We start from the raw sequence: 27,452 nt of genomic DNA on the forward strand, positions 1-27,452 counted from the left end.
GGGAGGAGCTGTTGGGGCCAGTGAGATCGATGCTCATCTGGAAAGGGCAGGGTCTCGGGACTGAAGAAAGAGAGCAGGCAGAGCCCACCTGGATGCAGGAGAGACTACACTAGGAGTTGAGATGGAATTTAGCAGCGTTAAATTGATTTAACACTGCAACCATCCACACGACAAAGCCTTTTTTTTTTTTTTTTTTTTTTTTTTTTTTTTTTTTTTTTTTTTTTTACTTAAAGGGCTCTTAAAATAGATTTCCTTACTCCATGCCAGACAAGGGAATTAGCACTGAAATCGGCCTTGCTGGGTTGAATTTGGGATACTGTGGACACAATTAGACGGTATTGGCCTCCGGGAGCTATCCCAGAGTGCTCCATTGTGACCACTCTGGACAGCACTCTCAACTCAGATGCACTGGCCAGGTAGACAGGAAAAGGCCCGGGAACTTTTGAATTTCAATTTCCTGTTTGGCCAGCGTGGCAAGCTGCAGGTGACCATGCAGAGCTCATCAGCAGAGGTGACCATGATGGAGTCCCAGGATCGCAAAAGAGCTCCAGCATGGACCGAATGGGAGGTACAGGATCTGATCGCTGTATGGGGAGAGGAATCCGTGCCATCAGAACTCCGTTCCAGTTTTCGAAATGCCAAAACATTTGTCAAAATCTCCCAGGGCATGAAGGACAGAGGCCATAACAGAAACCCAAAGCAGTGCCGCATGAAACTTAAGGAACTGAGGCAAGCCTACCAGAAAACCAGAGAGGCGAACGGCCGCTCCGGGTCAAAGCCCAAAACATGCCGCTTCTATGATGAGCTGCATGCCATTTTAGAGGTTCAACCACCACTACCCCAGCCATGTTGTTTGACTCCTTCAATGGAGATGGAGGCAACACGGAAGCAGGTTTTGGGACGAGGAAGACAATGATGATGAAGTTGTAGATAGCTCACGGCAAGCCAGTGGATAAACCAGTTTTCCTGACAGCCAGGAAACGTTTCTCAACCTGGACCTGGAGCCAGTACCCCCCGAACCCACCCAAGGCTCCCTCCCGGACCCGCCAGGCAGAGAAGGGACCTCTGGTGAGTGTACCTTTTAAAATAGCATACATGGTTTAAAAGCAAGCATGTCTAATAATTCATTTGCCCCGGCATTCACGGCTCTCCTGGATGTACTCTCAAAGCCTTTGCAAAAGGTTTCTGGGGAGGGCAGCCTTATTCCGTCCACCATGGTAGGACACTTTACCATTCCAGGCCAATAGCACGTTCTCGGGAATCATTGTAGAACAAAGCATTGCAGTGTATGTTTGCTAGCATTCAAACAACATCCGTTCTTTATCTCTCTGTGTTATCCTCAGGAGAGTGATATCATTCATGGTCATCTGGTTGAAATAGGGTGCTTTTCTTAAGGGGACATTCAGAGGTGCCTGTTCCTGCTGGGCTGTTTGCTTGTGGATGAACAGAAATGTTCCCCGCTGTTAGCCACAGGGAGGGGGGAGGGGCTAGCCACACGGTGGGGAGAGGCAAAATGGGACCTTGGAACGAAAGCACATGTGCTATGTATGTAATGTTAACAGCAAGGTTTACCGTGAAAGAGTGTACCCATTGTTCTATAAAATGTGTCTTTTTAAATACCACTGTCCCTTTTTTTCCCTCCACCAGCTGTACGTGTTTCAAGGATCACAGGATCTTCTCCTTCCCAGGGGCTAGCAAAGATCAGAAGGCGAAAAAACGCACTCGCGATGAAATGTTCTCTGAGCTAATGCTGTCCTCCCCCACTGACAAGAGCACAGATGAATGCATGGAGGCAGACAATGTCAGAGTGCAGGAAAGCATAAAATGTCTGGGAGGAGAGGTGGCGGGCTGAAGAAAGTAAGTGGTGGGCTGAAGAGAGGATTAAAGCTGAAAGGTGGCGGCAGCGTGATGAGAGGAGGCAGGACTCAATGCAGAGGCTGCTGGAGGACCAAACTAATATGCTCCAGCATATGGTTCAGCTCCAGGAAAGGCAGCAGGAGCACAGACCTGCTAAGGCCCTGCTAAGCCCCTGTGTAACCAACCGCCCTCCTCCCCAAGTTCCATAGCCTCCTCACCAAGATGCCCAAGAACACGGTGGGGGGCCTCCGGCCACCCAGCCACTCCACCCCAGAGGATTGCCCAAGCAACAGAAGGCTGGCATTCAATAAGTTTTAAAGTTTTAAACTTTTAAAGTGCTGTGTGGCCTTGTCCTTCCTTCCTCCACCACCCCTCCCAGTGCTTCTCTCCTCCACCACCCCTCCCGGGCTACCTTGGCAGTTATCCCCCTATTTGTGTGATGAATAAATAAAGAATACACGAATGTGAAGCAACAATGACTTTATTGCCTCTGCAGTGATTGAAGGGAGGAGAGGAGGGTGGTTAGCTTACAGGGAAGTAGAGTGAAACTGGGGGCAGGGGGTGCTTCCATCAAGGAGAAACAAACAGAACTTTCACACCATAGCCTGGCCAGTCATGAAACTGGTTTTCAAAGCTTCTCTGATGCGCACCGCACCCTCCTGTGCTCTTCTAACCACCCTGGTGTCTCGCTGTGCGTAACGAGCAGCCAGGCGATTTGCCTCAACCTCCCATCTCGCCATAAACGTCTCCCCCTTACTCTCACAGATATTGTGGAGCGCACAGCAAGTAGTAATAACAGTCAGAATATTGGTTTCGCTGAGGTCTAACCGAGTCAGTAAACTGCACCAGTGCACTTTTAAATGTCCAAATGCACATTCTACCACCATTCTGCACTTGCTCAGCCTGTAGTTGAACAGCTCCTCACTACTCTCCAGGCTGCCTGTGTACGGCTTCATGAGCCATGGCATTAAGGGGTAGGCTGGGTCTCCAAAGATAACTACAGGCATTTCAACATCCCCAATGGTTATTTTCTGGTTTGGTTATTTTCTGAAGTCCCTTCCTGCAGCTTTTGAAACAGACCAGAGTTCCTGAAGATGTGAGCGTCATGTACCTTTCCCGGCCATCCCACGCTGATGTTGGTGAAACGTCCCTTGTGATCCACCAGTGCTTGCAGCACTATTGAAAAGTACCCTTTGCGGTTTATGTACTCACCGGCTTGGTGCTCTGGTGCAAAAATAGGGATATGGGTTCCGTCTATGGCCCCACCACGGTTAGGGAATCCCATTGCAGCAAAGCCATCCACTTTGACCTGCACATTTCTCAGGGTCACTACCCTTGATATCAGCAGATCTTTGATTGCTTTGGCTACTTGCATCACAGTAGCCTCCACAGTAGATTTGCCCACTCCAAATTGATTCCCAACTGATCGGTAGCTGTCTGGTGTTGCAAGCTTCCACAGGGCTATTGCCACTCACTTCTCAACTGTGAGGGCTGCTCTCATCTTGGTATTATTGCGCCTCAGGGCAGGGGAAAGCAAGTCACAAAGTTCCATGAAAGTGTCCTTATGCTTGCGAAAGTTTCGCAGCCACTGGGAATCGTCCCAGACCTGCAACACTATGTGGTCTCACCAGTCTGTGCTTGTTTCCCGAGCCCAGTATCGGTGTTCCACCACATGAAGCTGCCCCATTAGCATCATGATGCCCATATTGCCAGGGCCCGTGCTTTGAAAGAAGTCTGCGTCCATGTCCTCATCACTCTTGTCACCGCGCTGACATCGCCTACTCATCTGCTTTCACTTTGCCAGGTTCTGGTGCTGCATATACTGCTGGATAATGCATGTGGTGTTTAATGTGCTCCTAATTGCCAAAGTGATCTGAGCGGGCTCCATGCTTCCCGTGGTATGGCGACTGCACAGAATGATTGTCTACCGTTGCCCTGACAGAAGGAGGGGCGATTGACGACATGGCTTACAGGGTTGGCTTACAGAATATTAAAATCAACAAAGGGGATGGCTTTGTGAGAAACTGAATGGCCCCCTCAAGGACAGAACTCAAAACTGGGTTTAGCAGGCCATTGATTTCATGGAAGGAGGGAGGAGAAAATGAATACAAAACAAACCTGGTCTATTTTTTGTTTTGAGCTGCTTCATCTATCTTTATACATCTTGCTGGCAGCAGACTGTGCAGTATGACCGCTAGCCATCGTCATCTCCTGGGTGCTCGGCAGAAGATGGTGCAGTATGACTACTGGCCATCGTCTTCTGCTGGCTGCAGATTAAAAGACAGTGCATTGCCAGTAGGACTAAATCACCATGAGACGAAACTTAAAAGGGAAATGACTTGGCTGAGTCACTCCTATGTTTGTCCAGGCGCCCCTGACCTTATCGAGGTCAGTTAAAAGAGCACCCAGGACTATGTCGACGATGGCTACCAGTCATGCTGCACTGTCTGCTGCCAAAAGACAATAAACTGCTGCTGTGTAGCAACGCAGTACTGTGTCTGCCAGCACCGAGGAGACATACGGTGACGGTTAGCTGAGCGGGCTCCATGCTTGCCGTGGTATGGCATCTGCACAGGTAACTCAAGAAAAACAGGCACAAAACAATTGTCTGCCCTTGCTTTCATGGAAGGAGGGAGGAAAGGGGGGCCTGACAATATGTACCCAGAACCATCCACGACAATGTTTTAGCCCCATCAGGCATGGGATTTCTACCCAGAATTCAAATGGGCGGCAGAGACTGCGGGAACTGTGGGATAGCTACCCACCGTGCAACGATCCTGAAGTTGACAGTTGCCTTGGTACTGTGGACACACTCCGCCGACCCCATGCACTTAGAGCATTTGTGTGGGGACACACACAATCGACTGTATAAAAACGCTTTCTACAAAACCAACTTCTATAAATTCAACCTAATTTCGTAGTGTAGACATACCCTTAGATGTATTGTGCTGTGGGAGGGCAGGCCAGGCCTGAGGGCCCTGAGAGTTTCTTACACTGTGTTCAGATGCTCAATAAACCCTCCTGTTTTATGCTGGCCGAGAGTCGCTCCGGTCTAGAGAACAGGGTTGCATTATTCCCTGTAGGAGTGGAGGCTGGGGGTCCAGAGTGAATGGACTCCTTGAGGGGGCCCACAGCAAGAGACAGGCATGCTAAGGCTCAGGGAGCTGCAGATCCAGGAGGCGGAAGGGCTTAACTCCCGAGAGAGAGTGGACCCCCAAGAAGGGCTGTCACATTGAAGGGGGCTCCCCCCAGGCCAAGAGTGGGCACGACCTAGGAATCCATGACAATCTCCACCCCCTAACGATGCCAGCTTTTAAACACCATTTATCCCCTTATCCCACAACAGTCTCTCTAGACTTTCTTCCAATCTGTCCCCTTCATAAAGGGACAAGGTGTGTGAAGTAATATCTTTCATTGGACCAACTTCTGTTGGCGAGAGAGACAAGCTTTCAAGCTTATGCGGAGCTCTTCTTCAAGTCTGGGAAAGGTACTCCCAGTGTCACAGCTAAATGCAAGGTGGAACAGATTGTTTAGCATAAGTAGTTAGTACAATAATAAGGTCCATTATTACTTTTCCGTAATTTTCCATGGCTTGTCCGCAACTCAGCTGCAATTCTTTGACAATCATCCTGCAACTCAAGTAGGGCCTCAAAAATATATGAAAAATGCATCATGTGGAGCTAAAACCCCCATGTACCAAATGGCAACCTTATTACTATGCTTTTTTGTCCCAGCCCATCTCCCCACCCTTTATGTGTCTTTCAGACTGCAAATTCTTTGGGGTTGGGACTGCAAAGCCATGATTCATTCAGGTCATTCCAAATGAATGCCAATAAACTTTTATACCTCCAGACACAATCCGGCATGTGGCATATACAGAATAGAATAAGGAAAGACTAATTTAGGGTTGTTTCAGAAAGTTTTGAAATATTTTATTGAGATTTTTTTTTGTAACCCTCCACAGGTAAAGCCAGATATCTCAGCCACCATGAGTCAAACTATATAGGGTTCAGGGGAGGCAAAAATTCCTTTTAAAATGAACTGGGTGTGCTTTATATACACCTTAAAGTATCACAGTTTTAAGGGCTGAGATCTCAAGATCTTCCAGGGCGAGGTATTGGGAATTGTCTCTTTCCAGAAACACAAAACTCCCATTCCTAGCTTGACACGGTTAAAAAATAACACTGAAATCATGACATTTTTATGTATGGTAAAGCTACCACTTACGTAGGGCTTAATCTTTCCAACTTTGACCCTTATCCAAATGTAATGTTTTGGTGGTGGAGGGAGGGAGACAGAGAAGAAGGAGAAAACAAGCCCATGGTATATTGGTACAGAATTAAAATAAAAAGAGGCAGTTTTTGAAGCTGCCCAGGACTTTAGAATGACAGAGTTAAGTCACAGGGCAATGGACCAGGAAGCCAGTGAAGAAGTCAAAGTTATGCTAACTGAATTTATCATCTCCAGATATGTAATTTACACACACACACCCCTAAAAATAAAAAAAATTGCTACTGCCCTTGTCAAGGTTCCTTCCCCACTCTGAACTCTAGGGTACAGATGTGGGGACATGCATGAAAAATCCCCTAAGCTTATTTTTACCAGCTTAGGTTAAAACTTCCCAAAGATACAAACTATTTTACCTTTCGTCCCTGGACCTTATTGCTGCCACCACCAAGCATCTAACAAAAATAACAGGGAAAGAGCCCACTTGGAAACGTCTTTCCCCCCAAAATCCCCCCAAGCCCTACACCCCCTTTCCTGGGGAAGGCTTGATAAAAATCATCACCAATTTGCATAGGTGAATACAGACCCAAACCCTTGGATCTTAAGAACAATGAAAAATCAATCAGGTTCTTAAAAGAAGAATTTTAATTAAAGAAAAAGTAAAAGAATCACCTCTGTAAAATCAGGATGGTAAATACCTTACAGGGTAATCAGATTCAAAACATAGAGAATCCCTATAGGCAAAACCTTAAGTTACAAAAAGACACAAAAACAGGTATCTACATTCCATTCAGCACAACTTATTTTATCAGCCATTTAAACAAAACAGAATCTATGCATACCTAGCTAGATTGCTTATTAACTCTTTACAGGAGTTCTGACCTGCATTCCTGCTCTGTTCCCGGCTAAAGCATCACAAACACAGAGAAAACCCTTTGTTCCCCCCCCGGCTCCAGCTTTGAAAGTATCTCGTCTCCTCATTGGTCATTCTGATCAGGTGCCAGTGAGGTTATCTTAGCTTCTTAACCCTTTACAGATGAAAGGGTATTTCCTCTGGCCAGGAGGGATTTAAAGGTATATTTAATAGATTTATATATTTACATTTATGACAGCCCTATTGCTGAAGGAAAAGAACTTTTGCCAGTAAGGCCCCTCCTTTTCCCCCTCCACTGCAGAAACACATCTTTTATTTACGCAACAGAACAAGGCAATTTGCCATCTTCACTTGCTCCCATGGTTGGGTACACACATGCCGTGGGGTCCTCTAAGAAAGTTAGCTCCAGAGAAAGGAAGAAAAACAAGATGGCAGTCTATCTAAAGGCTTCCTCATCCCACTAGAATGTAGTAACTGAAACATACTGGTCAAGTTCTTCTTCATTTCCTGGGACAGTTTAATGCAGGTCCATTAGGATCCAACAGTCAGAAGTGCCCCGCATGAGTCAATAGTAGGCAGCAGTGCAGAGGCAAGCTGATTATGCTAACCAGCCTTGGTGGGATGGACTACTTTATATGCAAGGAAAAGCAACAGCCTTTCTGAGACGTGGTGGGTGGCAGAATCTACTTCCGTGGTGGGAGACTTTGGGAGGGAGAAAGGGAGAATCCAGAGATTTGGAGTGCCAATATGTCATTAACTATGTAATCACTATCCCAGTGACCCCAGCAGAACCACAGGAGCAGCAAGGTGAGGAGTGTCAACATCCACTGCAGCCTATTGTACATGCCCCTGACTGGGCCATGCGAACGGTGCTACCGTCTGCACTGGCCTCTTCCCAGCAGCAGAACCTGCCTGGTCTGCTCTACAGTGGCTTGTAAACCCTGACATCCATTTTCAACCAAGATTTAGAGTTTGAAAAAATACAGATGATCAAGGTTCTGCTACATGCGAAGTACATACACAATCCCTTCGCCCACCCACTTTTCCTTTCTTCACCTGTTGAAATATATATATTATATATATACACACACACCTTGATATGAACTTGTGGTGCAACTGAAAACTGGCTGAGGGAAATATTGTTCATAACAGTCTGTATGTTCACATATGTTCTTTAATCTGATGCTCCCTAGGCCCACTGACTCACTCTGCAAGTCTCTCTATTGAGAACAGTCAATCGGTATGCCATAAGCGAAGAAGAGAAAAAACAAATTATGAACATTATTCTACCATTTTAACAAGAGCTGGGTAACATATTTTCAGCAAATAGTAAATTCTCCAAAATATGCATTTTTAGGCCACCAAAACTATTTGCAAATTTGGGTCAAATTCAGTGAATAGTTCTGGACAATAAAAAAAAGAAGAAGTAAATTTTCAAAATAAAGTCAAAATGGTTCATTTTAACCATTCAGCACCAAAATGTTTAGACTTTGTGTTTTGGTACAGCATTTCATTTAAAAATGTAGCCAATTAAAAAAACCCAAACAAATAAAAGGGTGAAAAACCTGAAAACAATCCAATATATTTACGATATGTTTCATTTGACCCAAACGAACCAAAAAAAGTTTGTTTCAGGTTAAACTGAACTTAATTTTTACCCCCATTTTTTTCAGTTTGGCCCCTGAACCAAATCATCACTTATTCACTCAGCTCTAAGTGCAATGCTAGATGACCATTTTAAAGTCCTATCGCTGGTAATTTCTGCATCACTAGTACCACCTGCAAAACTGGCTACCAAAAAAAGGAAAAAAAAAGCGAAAAAAAAGCCAAGCCAGAATTTACAGTTGTTTAGTATCATCAGGAGCTTTTCCAAAAAAGTTAAGTAACTCACTCCCCAGCCCACCATCCACTTCTAACTTTCATTACAACGGACATCAGAAAGAATTTTTGTGGGACTTCAAACTTCAATAATTAAAAACTAATGTATAGCCCCAAACAGTAACAAAAAAGATACCTTTCTCATCTGTGCCAGCAATCCTTCAAACTCCTTCAGGTTCAGCGTTGCTCCACTGTATGAAGTGCATCTGTTTGCTGCTTTCCCCAGCCAGTAAATGGTAACTAGTACCTGCAGAAATCAGTAAACATTAATTGAAAATCTACACAATTACTTTGCTAAATTTACTTTTCTTCATTTATTTTGAACTCCGAATCACTGGTGAATTTGAGAATTTGTTCTAAATCTGTATTCTGCACTGGGGAGTGGGAAGGGAGGGTGGTTAAATGGTTAATAACACACACATCTATTAAAGGTAAAATAATTGTATAGAATTTGCAGCTTATTAAAAAGATACAATAAGTTTGCTGATATTTTAATAAAAACCTACTGCTGTCACACGTCTGGCGAAAAGTAAGCAGCAAAAATAAACCTCGATATTAAAAACGAGGTACAATATTCAAAAGTACTCCCAAAGTGAAGAGAGCTCAAAAGAACTACCTTCCAATAATGAAGACTTCTAAATCTCATGGTAAAATAAAGTTAAGGGTGGCAGGAAAAGATTATTAATAATGGTGTTTCTTAATTAAAATACATAAGTAAATAAACAACAACATGTTTGTAACAAATATGTGAGGGTCTATTTGAAGAAAAGAAAGACTAGTTCAGTTTCTACCCACCCCAATATTATTGATAAGACTCAATGCATTTCACCTCTAGTTTAATGGCTCAAGATATACCCAGACCAATACTAAAAATAAAAGCTGGGACCATCTGGCAGTTTTTCTGCAGTTTCGGCAGAATGAGTTGATGGTTTCACCTAACTTTCAACTAGACATCTACCACAATGAAAAAACCACCATCAGAACTAAGGCCAAGGCCTAAGCTTGTAGACCTTTATATACACACTCATCCTGTGAGGAAGTTGCTTTAGGTTAAGAATATATACAATGATGGACCCAAGAAGAGAAACTTATTCTGGCACTGGCAGGACTGTATCTGTTCTGAGGATAGAGAATTTCAGTTGCCAAAGGCTATCAAAATCCAACACCTTTCACGAATGCTAAAATTCTCTTAATTTTTTTAGAAAGTTAAGAAGTCATTTTCTGGCCCCTTTATGTCTTATAATTTAAACCTTTTAAAGAAAGTGTTTCAGTTTTATTAATAACCCCAGATTTGATGGCAACTGAAATTTAACTAAACACAGAATAACAAATTCATGTGAAAACACTTAACACTACATGCTCTCAAGTAAAGTAAAAAATACTTGCAGACACAGTACTATTCAGAACTAAGAAGCTGTCTAATTAATTTTCCTACTCAATTATGTGATGAGATGAGGATTATGCTATGTTCAATTATTTTTGCAAGCGTCAATCATTTGATCTCATCCTCCCTTCCTTATCCAGGGTTGAAAATATTTGCAGACAAATGTCACCTTTGCAAGCAATTTTTACAGGCTGTCGTTTGGAGTACAGAATAATGCATCTGAAATGTCTACATTACATAGAAAGACACTTTTATGAATCCTTCTTAACGTTAATTTTAAGAACACCACATCCACTTGAAGCCTTTTATCCAATTTCCAGCGAGACAGACACCCCAAATGCCATTGAATGAAAACATTCACATACATCTTTGTGTGCTGGAAAACATAGATATTACTCTGCTGATGACAGGAAAAACAGGATGAAATGATTCTGTCCTTTTTACCTGTAATCATGATTGCTGGCTTGAAAAATTATAAGGGAAAGGTCTTGGCATTTCCTTACACTGTAGGGGGATATCAGCCAAATACAAATTGAATTTACAGTAGTTTACAGCTGACAGGAAAGCCTGGCCTTTAATAGTGTAACTAAGTCTGGGACTAGCCAAGTTCAGACTTTTTTTTGTTTTCTTTTGTTTTTTAAACTTTACCATTACAAAAATCATTACTACAGCCCGTGGTTGAAATCAACAAAAAGTTAAACTTAATAGAATCAAGCCTACGACGCTTTTGACAATGCATCCTACTTGGAAAACATACACAGCACTTTGGAACTCAAAGAGAAAGCGAGCAAGTCTAATGGGAAATGACAATTCAACAATTTAGATCCACATAACGTGAATGCAGTTTGGATTGTATTTTCATCTTCTTGATGTGCTTTGCACAAATGTATAACCCAATTTTAATCACTGTATGCCTAGTAAATTCAGAAAAGCCAAAAAAAGTCTAGCTTTTGATGTGTTAAGTAGTCTAATTTTGATTAACACTAGTAGTCAAGAGATTAAATTGTTTACTTCTTTATTTAGTCAGAGGCAACAAGACTAGCACAGTTCTATTTCGTTTGCAGAGATGGTCTGCCTCTGCAGCACTATAGTTCATTTCCAATGAACTATGCGTGGTTAATGTATAAAAGAACTTTTCAGATTTGCATCACAGTACTAGCTTTTACAATCTAAAAATTCGAACTCAGTCCAAAGCCAGGATTACCCAGAGAAGAAAGTACTGCAAATAAAATACTTACATTTTTCAGCTTCCTACTGTTGTCAGTGTTCCTGGATGAACCCACAAAAAAGAGAGAAAAGAAAAATCAGAAAGCAGACACTGTTTCCAAGCCTGTATGCAGGAGGTCACGTGGTTCCCCTAACAAAAGCCTGCAGGATGTTTCTGCTGGTTAGAAACACAAGAAAGCTGGGAAGATGGAGTGTATTCATTCATAATGTGGGAGTATTTTCCAATCATTACTGCAATCATTAAATTACAACGCTTTAACAGCAAAGAGAAAATATGTTGTAGGAGTCCCAGTCCCAAGAATGAAATATAGAGCTGCTGATTTGTACCCAAGGAAGACTGAAGTCCTAAACCCTAAAATCTACTCTATTGTAGTCCAAGGGTCAAATTTTGCTCTCCAATATGACATGAATACCCAACAGATTTATTAGGAGTTGATCATGCATACACCAAGGAAGAATTTAGCCCTAAATGTTTAAACAAACATGGCCTGCCCCACAGCAAGTCTCTCAAAGAAAATAAACATCATGCAGAGACCGGAAGGGAGATGAAACAATAATACAGATGATACAGTCTCCTCTAGTGCACTTGTAGAAGATTTATGTTCTGCTTTGTGAATGTATATTTAGCACTCCCATTGAACACTAACACCCTTTTTGGGCAAAGTCAATCTATTTCTTGGCCAGTATTCCTTCAATTTGGCTGGAAGTCATAAATTAGGAACCTACATGAAGTTTAAGGTTGTGAAAACAAACAACAAGGAAATTATACGACTGCACTTCAAATTCAACTTATTTTTAGCCAAGAAACTTCTTGGAGAACTGAGCATAAAAGGAATGTGTCTAACACTTCTGGGTATTAAACAAATAAAATAAATGTACTACAAATGTTTAGTTTAGATTGTCCCCAGAACAAAATTAAAAGCCAATTCACTTCAAACTATGTAAGTGCACTCTGGTGATAATTTTATCCCACTGCCAAAAAACAGAATGTTTGTTTACTTTTATGAAAATATTGAAAGCTTGAAAAATAAAGAAACTTCAAATAATTTGCTATTTTCCCAAAACATTCTTCTTCCAGTACCTGCACCCTAAAAAATATTGTTCATATTTTCTTTTCCACTGCAATTTTAGAATGAAAAAATGTATGTAATCTGATTAAAGCCTATTTCTTTAAAGCATTAGATCATAACTTTTATAGGTGAATGATCAAAAATATGTCTAAAACACATTCCATTTAAAATGCACAAAAATAAATCACAAAAAGAATAAAAAGGTATGTCATTATTTTAATCATGTGTAGTAATATCAAAGATTTATTTTATTTTGTAGCACAGAATAAACAGTCTTTGCTACAATAAATAAACATTCAAAATGGCTGCAGATTGAAGAGTAGACTATGGCGTCTATTTAGTAAAAACAGTCATGGAGTTTTTCCACTACGAGTCTCATAGATTTGGCTTCTGCACCTCGCTCACTTACTAAACATGAACTTGGACAGTATAGGAAAAGTATTTCAGTTAGATTTTCACAGGTGGGTTTCTCTGAAGAGTCAAGGGAAGAAAAGATTTTCTGACAATGAGCAGCTCCACATCGATCTACCACCATGTTTAATTGAGGGCTAACCCTGTTCTCCAGTTTATTACTAATTTTTAGTTTAACTCATTTGAACACTGCATCAATGTCAATATTTCACAGAATATTCTAGGCAGCTGTAGGCAGAACCCTACTGGTTTTGGTAAAAAAACAGAAACACCAGTGGAAATCAGGCTCACAAAGTCTACAAGCAGCCTGCTGCTCATTACCAGTTTAACATGCTGCTCTCATTAGGTGTACAGGTCAGGCTATATAAACACTGAAATGTGAGCAGGGTTGTGACTCATCATCATGTAAATTTGGTTGTCACATCCTTTTACATTTCTGGAGATTCTAAAGGCTGGTCTACACTAGAAAATTAAATCATCCCTGGTACACTGCTCAGAGGTGTGAAAAATCCACACCCCATGAGCAACATAGTTGAGCCAATTGAAATCTCCAAGTAGACAGCACAAAATTGACAGAAGAATTCTTCTGTCAGTTTAGCTAGTGCCTCTCGGGAAGGTGGATTATCTATGCCAACAGGAGAACCCCTCCTGTTGGCCCACGTAGCGTCTACACTGCAGCTTTGCAGCTGGGCTGTTGTAGCATTTTAAGTGTAGACAAGCCCTTAGTCAAATTTACAACAAGATGATTTGCTTTTACACCTCTCATTCACCTAATCTCTCTCGATGGGACCATCCTTGAAAGACACAATGGTCCAGTTGCTAAGGTGCTAGCCCTTGAATTGGGAGACCTAGGTTCAAGTTGCTCTCCCACAGTCTTCCTGTGTGACCTTGGGCAAGTCACTTACTCTCCTGCTGCCTCAGCTTCCCAAGCGTGAAATGGGAATAATACGTCCCTGCTTCACAGAGGCGTTGAGGATCATAAAATTAGTGTCTGAGCACCACAACTTTAATGGAGGCATATAGATTGATAATATAATCAACACTAATCTATGCACTCTGCTGCAGGAAGCTTTTACATGCAGTAAAATGGGTTTCAGCTGTGATACCTCATCCTCACAGTTTACACAGAAGTTCCAGGTTCAAATGAAATATTTTGCAATATTGCTCTACAATCCATTGACCATTTTGAAGAATAAACTGACTGCAGCCTTCTCTACCCTGGAAGGTCTTAGTTTCTCACAAGCCTTCAATTAGTAGATCAAAATTACCGGAGTCCTATAAAGCATCTTGAAAACAGTTTAATCTACAATAACAAGGGCTGGGATTTTTTAAGTTCACATAGTGCTCTAATAAAATAGATACAAGAGAATGTTATCAACCTACCAAGAGAATGCTGTCAACCTTTGATTAGTATTGACCCAGCATTTGAAAACTTTGTGCTTGATATCACTGAAAATAAAGAAAACTAGCTTCTTCCTCTGGGGGGGGCGGGGGGATTTCTGAACAGAACATCCAGTCTAGGCAGCAGTGTGGATTCTGAAAGCTTAGTTTGTCTCTATTTTACATGAATGTCAGAATCTACAGCCCTTTTTGTTCATCCTTAAACATTTACAATTAAACCACACATATCCACAGTGTTAAGGCCCTAACTATAAACTGGTATTGTACTTACTTGATTATTATTCTGTTTGATGTGTCCTGAAGGTCACCTGGGTCAAAAAGTTGAGATTCTTTAAGCCCCAGCTCTTTGCAGCCTCTTAAGAATAAGATGGTGTTGTCCTGAAATGAGCCAAACAAAATTTAACTCCTTTTTATTACAGAAGATTATCTCAATGAATCAACCCCTCCTCTTGCTTACCTAAATTACTGGATCATTTTCCAATCACTTAATCCACTAAATCTAGGACTAACATACTGCCAATTATATAATAAAATGTCACTTTCAAGATTCCAGAAGGGGAAAAGAGAGATACATTTTATCTTTGAAATCCATAACTGCATCACGTTCATTCAGTTCTCCTTGTCAGAAGTCACACGGCAAGATTTTTTTAAATATATAAAAACAGTTGATATGCCATCTAAAGTTATGCCAGCTATCTGCACAACTCTGATCCACTGCAAGTCCTAAGGCCAATAGCCATATTTCAGAACCAGTCAAAAAGCACAGGTATATAATATATTAATTCACCACTCTAAGTGTGCTACAAAAATGTTAGGTTTATATTAACTGGCCAATTACTTCTAACTAGTGTACTTAATTACTCCGCTGCCCTCCCTCTTTAGCCTGCCAAAAGTGGGGGGCAGGGAGGGGAGAAAGACAGTCATTCACTTCTTTTCCTCAAGCTGGAAATGTTAAATGACATTTTTTAAACAACTGAGATCTTTTCTACACAAGAAAGATGCACTGATTTAGTTAAACCAGTGTCCACACAGGAATATGCATGCTTACACCTGGTCTACATCTAAAACATAACTATCTAGCTACCTTGCTCAGGGGTGTGAAAATGTCACATCCCCTCACTGATCTAGCTAAGATGACCTAAGACCCAGTGTATCCACTGCTAGAATTCTTCCATCAACCTAGTTATCACCTCTCAAGGGGGTGGATTTTCTACAGTGATGGAAAAACCCTTTCTGTCGTCAGTCTGCGACCTAGTCGACGGAAGTTAGGAGACATAAATTACATTAGCATAAAGCTATCACAGTTAGTATATCACTTATGTAGACTTGGCTCCTTGCATCAACACTGCGTGTACTCATCAGGAGTGCTTGTATCAATGCACAGTGTGGTATGTATCCCAGTGTGCAACTTGCCATCATCCGGCACACTGTCTTTTGGAAAATTTTGGCAATCCATGGTGGGGCAGAAACAAGTCGCACAGGCCTGACCGGGAGCAAGGGGTCAAGTTCCCATCATGCAACTTTCGCCATCCCATAATACCATCCATATCCCATAATTTTCCTGCATTATCTTAAAAAATCCCACAAACCCATGGAGTACTTCACACTGTCAGCCACCTCTGACAGAAGCCTGGAGCTTGTACAGCTCTGCGCTGTCGCAAGCAGAGGATGAACAATCCTCTGGTATTTGCAGAGTCTCAGGACAAAACTGTGGCAGCAGGACACATGATGATTGCATGGAGGACAGAGTGCTGGGAGACACAGCAAAAACTAAGTCAGGGTTGCATTCACGAAGGAGCTGCAAACAGTAGAGTGTTGCTTCTAGGCCTGAGAAACAAGCGCTGACGGGTAGGATCACATCATACTGTGGAGAGAGGATGAGGACAGAAAGTGGCTGCAGAACTTTCAGATGCACAAGGACACATTCCTGTGTGCTGAGCTTGTCCCAGACCTCCAGCCATAGGCATTTGGGGAGGCTGGGCATGAGCACCGGAAGCTCCCTAGAAGTGGAAGGGGCCACAGACACCTGGACCAGGGCCCAACTCGGTTTCCTCTGCCCGAGGCTCTGTCCGCAGTCCATCCCCGCTCCACCCCAACACCCTGCTCCTGCTCAGCCTCTTCCCCCAAGGCCCAACCCCCACTCCGCCCCAACCCTTCCCCCCAAGGCCACCCCCACCCGCCACTCGCCCCCACCATCCCCTCCCCCAAGAACCCTCCACCCACTGCTCATTCCTCTCCGCCACCTCCTCCAAGCTCTCCTGGCACTCGCTCCTGTCTGTCCCCTCCTGCCTTAAAGATGAGCGACAGGACGGGAGAGGGGTGGAGAGGAGCGAGCGGCAGGTAAGAAGAGGTGGAGCGGGGACAGGAAGAGGTGGAGGACAGGCAGGGCCAGGGGAAAGAGGTCAAGTGGGAGCAGGGCCTCGGGGCAGAGTGGGACCATGGTCCAGGTGCTGGTGGCCCCCCTTGATTCTCAGGCTCTTCCACCAGCGACATTCCAAAGGCAGTGGACTGGCATGCCTCCAAAGGGAGGCACGCCACATCCAGCATCTCTTGCCCCATTTGGGGAGGCTTAACCTCCCCAACCTTCTTATACCTGCCAGCCCTAGCTCCAGCGCAGGGACACTAGAACGACAGCTGCACTGACAGTGGTTAAATGAGTGGCGATCACTCTAGGGAAGCTTGAAGTGCTGGATTGCAATTAGTCAGTGGGAAATCATTTGGAGTTAGAAAATCCATAGTGAAGGCCGTTATCATGCAAATGAGTTGGGCCATTAATAGTCTTCTGCTACACAGGACTGCCACTCTCAATAACATGCAGGACATAGCAGATAGATATGCAGCAATGGGATTCCTGGACTGCAGTGGGGCAATAAATGGCACTCATATCCTTATTTTGGTACCTGCCCACCTGGCCATAGAGTACATCAACAGAAAGGGCAACTTTTCTGTGGTTATGCAAGCATTGGTGAATCGCCAGGGACGGTTCACCACCATATGGTTTGCGCCAGTTTAACTATATTAAGAACCTTTTGTAGACCTAGTACAACTTTCTCCTATAGACAAATTTTGAGGTCATGGGGAACAAGTGACAATAAGGATCTACGAGATTCTGAGGAACTGCCAGAGCATTAGGAATAGCCGGTTAAGTTTGGGCAGGAGGTAGCAGACTGCACAAATTTCTTCACCCATACTCCCCCCTACCCCTCCTCTCTTCTTCCCTCTGAAGATGACCCGCCTCCAGTTGGTGGGGAATAGTAGTTCCATAAAGTGTGCTGGAGCAGTTTTGGGTTCTTTTCTTTTGAACTTCAAAAATAATTTCAGTAGAAGAATAAGCAAACATTTGAAGCTTTTCACCCCTCTCTGAACCCCTTCTCATCTATCCCTATTTGAAGAGAAACCGCTCCGGCACAGAACTCTTGCCATCACTACATTTGTTCCCATGTCTTTGTTTATGTTGCACTTGCACAGATCTGCAAGAACGTCACTGTTTATTTTTTCGGTCTGCAGTGATCAGCACACTAATCGCTCTGGCATTCAGCATACCAACATCAGTGCAAACAAAGCTTGCTGTCAGCAGCCACATTGCAAAATCTGGGCTCAAAAATTTAGAGTGCTCCAAATCTTCCTCCAATCCCCGGCTAAAATTTAACCGCTATGGAGGGAAGCCAGGGAAGAAGCAGCAGCAACTGGGAGAACAGAGAGCCTACAACCATGAGAAGATGGCTCATTTGTGACATGAAAAGACTCTTGTAAAATTGCCATCTGTTTTGCTATTTGCATTATAATTTTTCCACACTAATTCCAGCTGAAACATGAACAATACTGTGTTTTGCCTTTGAAGGAGCACAATATGGTTTGTTTCCAAATGGTGGGTGGAGCAGGGTTCAATTCTAATAAAAGTTTGGTTACCTAAGTGTGAAGCATTTTTAAAAAGTAATTTTTGTTACAATATATCCAAGACAAATAGACTTGGGAAATGATCAAAGGATAGGATGGCTCAAGGGATTTTTAACAGTGTCTCTTCCCTTTAGGTCCGAAATTCCAATCCAACCTACATCAACAGTGTCCAAAATTGGCAAACACACAAATTACTGGCCCACGTGAAGTGTGGTCCCAGTTCACTTAACAGCCCAGTGTCCATATTAAAAAAAATCCACTCTCACAATGCTAAAGCTGTTTTTGCATATGCTTTTGCAGTGATTGTGACAATGAAGTCAACATTTGGAAACAGTCACAACACAGTATCATGAGTTATTTCCTGCTTTATAGTTATTTCCTATTTTAAGTATAGTGAAACACTGTGATAAAGAGCGGATAACAGTGATTTTTTAAAAATGGTGACCACTATAAGGTATGTTTTTTCATCACTGAGATTGGATTTTTTTTAAATGTTGACAGTTTTATGGTTTTCAGTCCCTGGTAGCCCTAGAAGCATTTATTTAAGGAAGAGAAATTTATGTTTAAGAGTGACAGATGAGCGGGATAAACTGCAAAATGCTTCGCATTCCTACAGGCTGCCAGTCCAAAACCAGAATGCTTCCAACAGTACTACAGAACTGAAGCTTTTCTGGCTTGACTCAGTAGTACCTAAAATTGTATTTATTGTTTTTTTAAACATACTGGTAAACTATCCTGCTAAACCACAAGAGGGATGGGGAAAAAAGATTTGTTATTAAAGCACAGGGTTGGCAATCAAGTGACCAAGGTTCTCTCTCTGGATGTCACAACTTTCATTGGCAAAGTCACTTTCTGGGCTCCATTTTCTTCAGCTGATTAAAATAAAGGGAGATCTTGCTTCCCCCATCTCACCAGGAGTGCTGTGAAGCTCAATTCAACATCGTCACTGCTTTGAAATCAGCTGACAAAGTGATCCAATTTTTTTTTTAGTTGCATAAGTATATGAAGGATTTCATGTAAATGGATACTAAGTAGAAAGAAAATGCATTCTCTTTTTTTTAAAGCTCACTCAAGCATATTAATATTTAGAAACACTCAGCAAAAAGTTGCAAATGTATATATCTGAGGTTTAGAAAATAATTGCTTTCAGCTCCTGCATATGCAGCAATGCATAATTAGTTTGGTGCATTATTAAGCAGGCAGGAGGTTGCCTTCCTATGAATGATCTTGCTCATGGAGGCAAGAAGGGAAGAACTGTCATCTGATAAGACGCATCACTTCCTGTGTTCCTTTAAGAAAAACAATGGTGTCTAAAGATTGTTACTTTTATTTCTTTGTTTATAGTAAACACACACAGAGAATCATTTCAATCAATAGGACATCTTCCTCTGTACTTGTCATCTGTAATGTAGAGGGGGGAAAATGACTTTAGGGATTAAGCTTTTAATTTTCTTTTATTAAAATGCTGGATGTTAAACTTGGAAGAGGTCTAATATTGGTAAAACTTTACAAGTTATAACTGGCCACTCACCAGAGAAATACATCAACACCAGACAAATACAGGATACAAACAAACAATGATTTTAAGCATTAAACAGTCTGACACTTGTCTGAGAGAACTCATTAGGCTTGCAATTAGCATGCACATACAGGCAAGCCTATCTTGCTTACAAAGATTACAAATTCAAAAGTTACTGGTCTGAATCCTGTGCTAAAACTGACAACTTCAGGCTGGAAAGTGTATATGTATATGAAACACTACAGGCTTTCACAGCTGAAATTCAATATAGACAACTTTTCAAATTTAAGGAACAAGAAAAAAATCTTAGTTACTTGTGTAGTATTATGATAAATTTTTCCATACAAAGTGTGACTGGCATAAATCACAAAATACTTATTCTCACAGAAAATGGAAATTGATGATTGTTTAGAATAGCCAACCTGTAAAATCACTGTACTGTACATTCATACAGTAGCACTGCCAACTCTGAAAATAAGAAAGACTAGTGTGAATCAAACATTCACAGCAGGCAAATTCCCTCCCTATTATTTGCTGATCAGATGCAAAGGCAAACAGCTTGAACTGGACTGTCTCCACTCATTGCATCTTTCACAACAGCAAAATAAAGTATTCACACTCATTTTTACAGTACTGCAGCTTAGAATAACTGCTCAATAGTTAGAAATGATCCCATGACTATTTATTGAATGTCCTAGAACAGGAATAAGGATGAACTCCTTAAAAAAAAAAGAACTCTATATAACACTGGATGCTGTGAAATGAAGGGGCTATGCTGACAATGTCGAAACGCATTTGAAAGATTGGCTAGATTTGAATGATTCTCAGTAGCATTACCATGTTTGGGAGCAGAGCTATGTGGGAACCCGATTTTCTGTTTGAGGGAGTTTCACAATTTTGAAATTTCCTGAATGGAAGAAAACTAAAAAATTACAAAGTTTTCTGCAAACCAAAAGTCTCAAAAAATTTGCATTTTGTTTTGACAAAAATAAAAAATGTTTTGTTCCTATTTAGACTTTTAAAAATTTATAATAGAAATATAAAATGAAAAGCATTTGAACAGGAAATCGTTTTGAAACAGAGAAATCAAATGCATCCGATGAAGTGAGCTGTAGCTCACGAAAGCTTATGCTCTAATAAATTTGTTAGTCTCTAAGGTGCCACAAGTACTCCTTTTCTTTTAGAGAAATCTAGATGTCCTATTAATGTTCAAATATTACATTTCAACCTTATTGAAAGGGTTGGAGTTTTTTTTAAAATTTTCACTTGGAAATCAATTTTGGTCAAAGACAATGTTTCTGCAAAACATTTTGCTTTTGACAAATCAGCATTTTTCAATTCTGTCCAAAAATTTCTAGCCAGCTCTCTATTTAGTCTCTGAGCTATTTCGCAGCCAGAACTGAAGGAAATACCCCAAGTCACAGAGTTAAAGGCTATTACACTGGGTGAATGCTGCCCACATTATTTTTGCTACAGAAAAACTCATTTGCTGTCTGTTTTAACAAGTGTTACATACTGTTGGAAGATGAAAGCAAAAGAGGAAGTAAGATGGCAAGGAAGGAAGCAGAAGGTAAACTTACTGGTAAGTCAGTTTTAACCCAGTCCCCTCTTCTCCTACCACAAAATTCCAGACCAACAAGAATTATAGCCCTATCTAACCCAAATGGCAAGGAAGCTAAACAACTGTTATTTACCAACATTACAATATCCAGGCTTCACTCACTACATTAAGTAATTTATAAAGCAGACAAAGAGTCAAGACCTTAATATTAGGGTTGCCAACTTGGCGATATTTAAAAACCGAACACTCCAGCAGGAGCGCTGGAACCTCCCCTGCCCCGCCTCTTCCCCTCGAAGTCCCACCTCTGCCCTGCCCATTCTCCCAAAGCCCCCCTACCCCGCCTCCTCTCCTGTGGCCCTGCCCCATCCACTCATCTTCTTCCTTGCCCCCCATCTGCCCACTGCTATTCCCCCTCCCCTCAGGTCAGGAGGGACTTGCCCACGGAGTCAGGGCTGGGAGCTGCAGTCACCCGACGAAGGTAGCAAGTGGCCCCGGCTGAGTAGGAGCTGGAGCAGGTGATGACCCAGCCCCTTCCTGCCTCACCCTCTCACAGTAACCAGACTTTGTGTTGTCCAGTCAGTAGATCTGACCAGACATTGTCAGTTCCCCTTTTCGACCGGTCTTTCCAGTCGAAAACTGGCACATAGCCACCCTACTTAATATAAAGAATAGTGAAGAAAGTAAGTAAAGGGGGGGGGGGGAAAGGCAAGAAAAGAAAATGAGCAGCCTAACACAAAGTTATTGGCTCTTCCCCCATCCTAAACAAGATTTCATGACAGTAAGGAGATGGGCAGTGTGCAGGCAGTGCTTAATTTGTACCAGGGCTGAGCCCCAGTACCTCTGGGCTTGGCCGTTCATAGCCCCAGCACCTCTTGGCTTGCTGCATCAGTTATGAAAGTAAAAAAAAAAAAACTGCTTGAGCCCCAGGACCTCTTTCATTACAAATGAAGCACTGTGTGAAGGTAAGGAGGAGGAATTACTTAGCATGGAGCCCTATAGAATTTTGTGATCAAAAGTGAACCTTAGAAAATGAGTGCAGCAGTAACTAGATTAGGATGGAGGAGAAAAAAAAACTTTGAAAAACAGTTGGTTGAATGAAGGTAGAACTGTAAGACTCAAAGGAAGGAAAGCTGTGAGAGGATGGGGAGAAGTCTGGACAAGTCTGAAGTTTGTCCAAAACACCTGCAGATAGGGTATTTCAATATCAGTGCCCTTATGTGCCTAACTTGGAGAGGGTAAAATAATAAGATCACTTAGGAAGAAAGCAAAAAAAAAAAAAGGATTTCTTTCTCTAGGACTCAAAAAAACCCCCACCCAATCCAACAAAAAAATCAACAATCCTTTTGAACAAAACAATCCTTTTGAACAAAAGGAAAACCCCAGTAAAGGTAAATGGATCTGATGAGTCCCTCTGTCATAACTGGAATCTCTTATGTTTATTAACCATTTGGTTTTGCAGCACTTAATTGGAAGTTGTTAATCAAGGATGAGAGTTTCCTGCTACCAGCAGACACTCAGCCACTTAATGAGAGGGGGGAAAAAAACTTAAAATCATTAACTTTTCCCTTATACCTTTCAAGATAGCATAAGAATACAAGAGTGGGGCAGAGAAAGGAGGAACCAAGCATGAGCAGAACAAGAACAACAAGCAGAACAAGAGAGTAGCATCCAGCACAGATCTAAACAAAAAAAAGTGTATTAGGTATGGAAACTAGGAGTGCCTGGATCAATATGATATAGGAAAATGGCTTAATATCAGCTCAACTTTTTTCTTTGGGGATGGAGAGGGAACAGTTGCCCAGATGCCAGTTCCTCTTGTCTTTCAGGGCTGGCCTTAGTGTTTTTGGCAGCCAGCAAAATGTTTTAAAGTCAATCCCAAATAACTGGTTTCAGAGTAGCAGCCATGTTAGTCTGTATTCGCAAAAAGAAAAGGAGTACTTGTGGCACCTTAGAGACTAACAAATTTATTATAGCATAAGTTTTCGTGAGCTACAGCTCACTTCATCGGATGCATTCAGTGGAAAATACAGTGGGGAGCACAAATGTTCTCTATGTATATAAATCTCCCCACTGTATTTTCCACTGAATGCATCTGATGAAGTGAGCTGTAGCTCACGAAAACTTATGCTCAAATAAATTTGTTAGTCTCTAAGGTGCCACAAGTCCTCCTTTTCTTTTTCCCAAATAACTGGCTCTTATACACTATGATCCTACCCACTCTCCATTAATATGGACAAGGATGTTATGATTTACCACCATATTTTTTTCTGGGAAAAAACCTGAAAAAACAAAAACCAAGGTCCCCCAAAGGTTATTAAATGAAACCCAAGACACATACGAAATGATTCACATTGTACACATTTATTTCTCAAATATCAACAGACACACATTGTTCAAATTAAAAGCTTGCAATTCTGTAAGAAAAAACAGAAGCCCAATAATAGAGTCCCCAGTCAAATAAATGAGACCTGTCACTCTTTTGTATCTCTCCTTACATAGTAATACACATCCCAACTGAACTGCTTTTTAAGCACGTAGCATATAACACAATGTTGACCAAGCTAATCAGTGTTCTCATATCTTGTCTAGAACATTTTTTATTATTATTTGTACTCTGGTGGTACACAGCAACTGTAATTAAGTTTGGGCTCTATGTTATATGCACAGTACAAACACACAACAAAATACAGTCCTAAAGAACTTACAGCATAGACAGACAAGACGGACCAAGGGTTGGGATGGAAGGGTATCTAACATGCAAAGCACAGTGAGGTGGGTGATGCATGGCAAATGTTAATTCTGCAAAATTTGTTTTGTTTTATAAATTATAGCGGGGAACGATGTAAGAAGGGGAAGGCGATAAGTTATTAGGACCATAAGAGTAGGGGAAAAAGGATAATACTGAGGGTGGGAGAGAAGGGAGAAACAGAGGAGGAAAAAAGGAGAGAAAGAAGAGACCATGCAGGGGCAAAACTATGTGGGAAAAAGTGGATATATATATCCATAATCAAAGAAAAAACATAGCCTTATGACATCACTGCCATCCAAAGATATCCTGCAGCTGTCTGCCTCAGCTCACAGCTCCTGTCATGGGAGGAAAGTTTCTTTGTTCCTGGGTCTACTCCTCCCAGAGTTTACCTTTTTTCACAGGTCCACATGACTGGGGATACGGGTGGGAGGAGGCTGCACATGCCCTGGATGCCTATCATCACATCTATTCTTTGCCAATGCCTGTTAGGTTCAGACATGAGCCTGAATAGCTGGTTAACAAGGCTCTCCTTCATCTTTAAGACTAGTTAGCAGGTTAGTGCCCTTTCACTTCTCCTTATCTCAAACTTTGACAGGTCCCTGGTTCCAGTGCAGGGGAGATTCTGTTGTGTTCTGCGCCCACCTTCGCCCCCTGCAGAGTACAAAATTTAATCACTGGGAGAATTTGTGAATGGGGCAACCTGTAGTAGTCACTGTTAGAATATTGGTTCTACAGCTTATCCCTACAGACAAAGGGCTGGGGAGGGAATGAGGAGAATTCTGCAGAATGTATGTGTAGACAAATTTTCAAACAAACTGATCAACTGATACCCTAATCTTTTGGGAGTGAAGGTATTTACCATCCTGATTTTACAGAGGTGATTCTTTTACTTTTTCTTTAATTAAAATTCTTCTTTTAAGAACCTGATTGATTTTTCATTGTTCTTAAGATCCAAGGATTTGGGTCTGTGTTCACCTATACAAATTGGTGAGGATTTTTATCAAGCCTTCCCCAGGAAAGGGGGTGTGGGGCTTGGGGGGATATTCTGATGGGGGGAAGACATCTCCAAGTGGGCTCTTTCCCTGTTCTTTGTTTAACATGCTTGGTGGTGGCAGCAGAGGGTTCAAGGACAAGGCAAAGTTTGTACCTTGAGGAAGTTTTTAACCTAAGCTGGTAAGAATAAGCTTAGGGGATCTTTCATTCAGGTCCCCACATCTGTACCCTAGAGTTCAGAGTGGGGAAGGAACCTTGACAAGACTCAAACAGTGGGCATTTTTCTGACTTGCCATCACTAGGAAACAACCAGTGTAGATTGGTTTGCCTACAGACATAAGCCAGATTGTGTCCTGCAGACTCTATATTTCCCCAGGCCATGCTCTGACTTTGAGGCCAGTATAATCATAGCCATTTGCCTGCTTTCACCTCTCCTTGGACATGGGGTGCCTTCGTGCCATTGTGGCTACTGGCACCTCAAAGGTATGGTAGCAGCAACTTCACAGCACAGACAAGATTCCTTTCCATCCCTATCCTACACCTTCTAGAGCTATCCAGCATCCAGTCCCCACCACTTGTCTGCTTGACAACTTAGGTCTCCATGAGTTCTCTACAACCCTCTATTTTTGACCAGTGACCTCAGGAGGAGGAGAAGGGAAAGTAAGAACAGGGCTATGTTTAGTGAGCAGATACCTGAGCAAGGACTCCCTGGTAAAAACCAGGCTCTACTGAAATCAGTGCGAGTTCACCCCATGATTTCATTGCAAATAGGGTGACCAGATGTCCTGATTTTATAGGGACAGTCCTGATATTCAGGACTTTCTCTTATATAGGTGCCTATTACGCCCCACCCCGTCCCAATTTTTCATACTTGCTATCTTGCCACCCTAATTGCAAAGCAGCTAAAACTAAGGGGAGGACAGAGTACAGATGGCTAGAGTTAGAGGGACTCAGCACCCCAAATCTCTCTCTGCTGCCAGGGCATAGTGCTAACAGAGTGATCCAGAGCATTGCTCCAGCACCTGAAATAGAGGGCAGAGCTACACTCCGGCATTTCAGAACTAGTCACAGCACACTCCCTACACATCACCTTCGCTCTACTCCCAGCTTCCCTGTGCACATGCACCCACCTGCCGACCCTGCCCGAGACTTGTAGTCTGGCAGGAGACTGGGCTCCCTGCCTCACCCAGCTAGCTTTGGGCTCTGCACACTAGAACTTCCACAAGGCCGGGCGGGTACACACTGGGGAAGCAGCAGTTCGTGCAAGCTGGGTTGACTGTGTCAATGTCAGCAGCAACTCCCTAGAGTTCAAGGATATAGGCTTCGCCTGATCAGTATTGATACCTTTGCAAACTGCTCTCCCAACACGCAGGCTCCTTCTGGACATCAGAGACAACCCTCTGCCCTTCCCTAGCTCTGCTAGATCACAGGGAGTTATTCATTTCTCCCCCTCCACCCGCCCCAAAACCCCATCTCATCTCCTACTCCTTTTGCCACATTTTACTTTGTTTCGTTTGGCATTAAATTAATTAAATATCCCTAGCCCTGGCCCAACCCTGCAGAACAGGAGCTGCCACACTGCAGGGTGACCTCGCTCTCCAACCCCTCCTCCGGGCCTCCCTTCCACACCAGGCCAGGATAGGGAGAGTGACCCCCTACACACGCACACACACAGACACACTCACCAGAGAGCTGGGTTTGACACACCCACCCAGAGAGCGGACTCTCTCCAAATGTGGGTGGGAAACTGCCCCCAATATGCACACCTTGCCTTCCCCCAAGAATATTTTCACTAGCTGCCTATGGGACAGAGACGGAGACAGGTGAAGCTTGGATCCTTATGCTGCCTGTGAAATGACTGTCATTTGGCTTCTTTCCTTCTTGGTAAGAGACTATGACATTTGATGTTATGGAATCTTACTGGAAAATGTAGAAAATTTCATGACAAGACAGATTTAAAGAAATGTCATATCACATCATATTGTTACTAATGCAAAACTGCTCAGGATCCAGGTTCAACACTTCTCTTTATCTTGTATCTCCTCGCTATCCATTGAGCCAGCAATACTTTATTTCATTTATCTGAACAAAATGCTGCAAAGAGAAAAATCTAAACTTCATTTATATTTTTAAAAAATGTGGGATTATTCTATTTGTGTTAAAATAAAATCTTTAATAGAGACTTCAAGGATCACTGAAAACATGCTCTGTTTTTACTCTCCTAGTGTTCTAGGACACCATTTGTCCTCAGACCTTTGTGCACTTGAATTGTTTTGAAGGAAACAGGGCATTCACTCCCAAAGCCACCTACTTAACACACCAATACAGCATGATCATATCTGCTGCCCCTCAACTGACCTTCACAGCAAAATACAAACATGAATAAAACCCACAGATTTAAAAA

General features: G+C 42.3%; 1 protein-coding gene across 11 annotated transcripts in view; it reads right to left on the reverse strand.

The window, feature by feature from the left end:
* The window catches only part of LIMCH1 (LIM and calponin homology domains 1), a 305,875-nt gene that overhangs the window by 110,234 nt on the left and 168,189 nt on the right, over positions 1-27,452 (reverse strand). For all 11 annotated transcript variants that reach the window (XM_038400177.2, XM_038400184.2, XM_038400172.2 and 8 more), the window contains exons 4-6: positions 14,601-14,707; positions 11,459-11,489; positions 8,973-9,083 (exon numbers count right to left, since the gene is read on the reverse strand). In XM_038400177.2, the coding sequence (XP_038256105.1) occupies positions 8,973-9,083; positions 11,459-11,489; positions 14,601-14,707 (249 nt within the window). The remainder of the gene's footprint in view (positions 1-8,972; positions 9,084-11,458; positions 11,490-14,600; positions 14,708-27,452) is intronic.

Source organism: Dermochelys coriacea, chromosome 4 (genome assembly GCF_009764565.3).
Source record: "Dermochelys coriacea isolate rDerCor1 chromosome 4, rDerCor1.pri.v4, whole genome shotgun sequence".
NCBI lineage: Eukaryota > Metazoa > Chordata > Testudines > Dermochelyidae > Dermochelys > Dermochelys coriacea.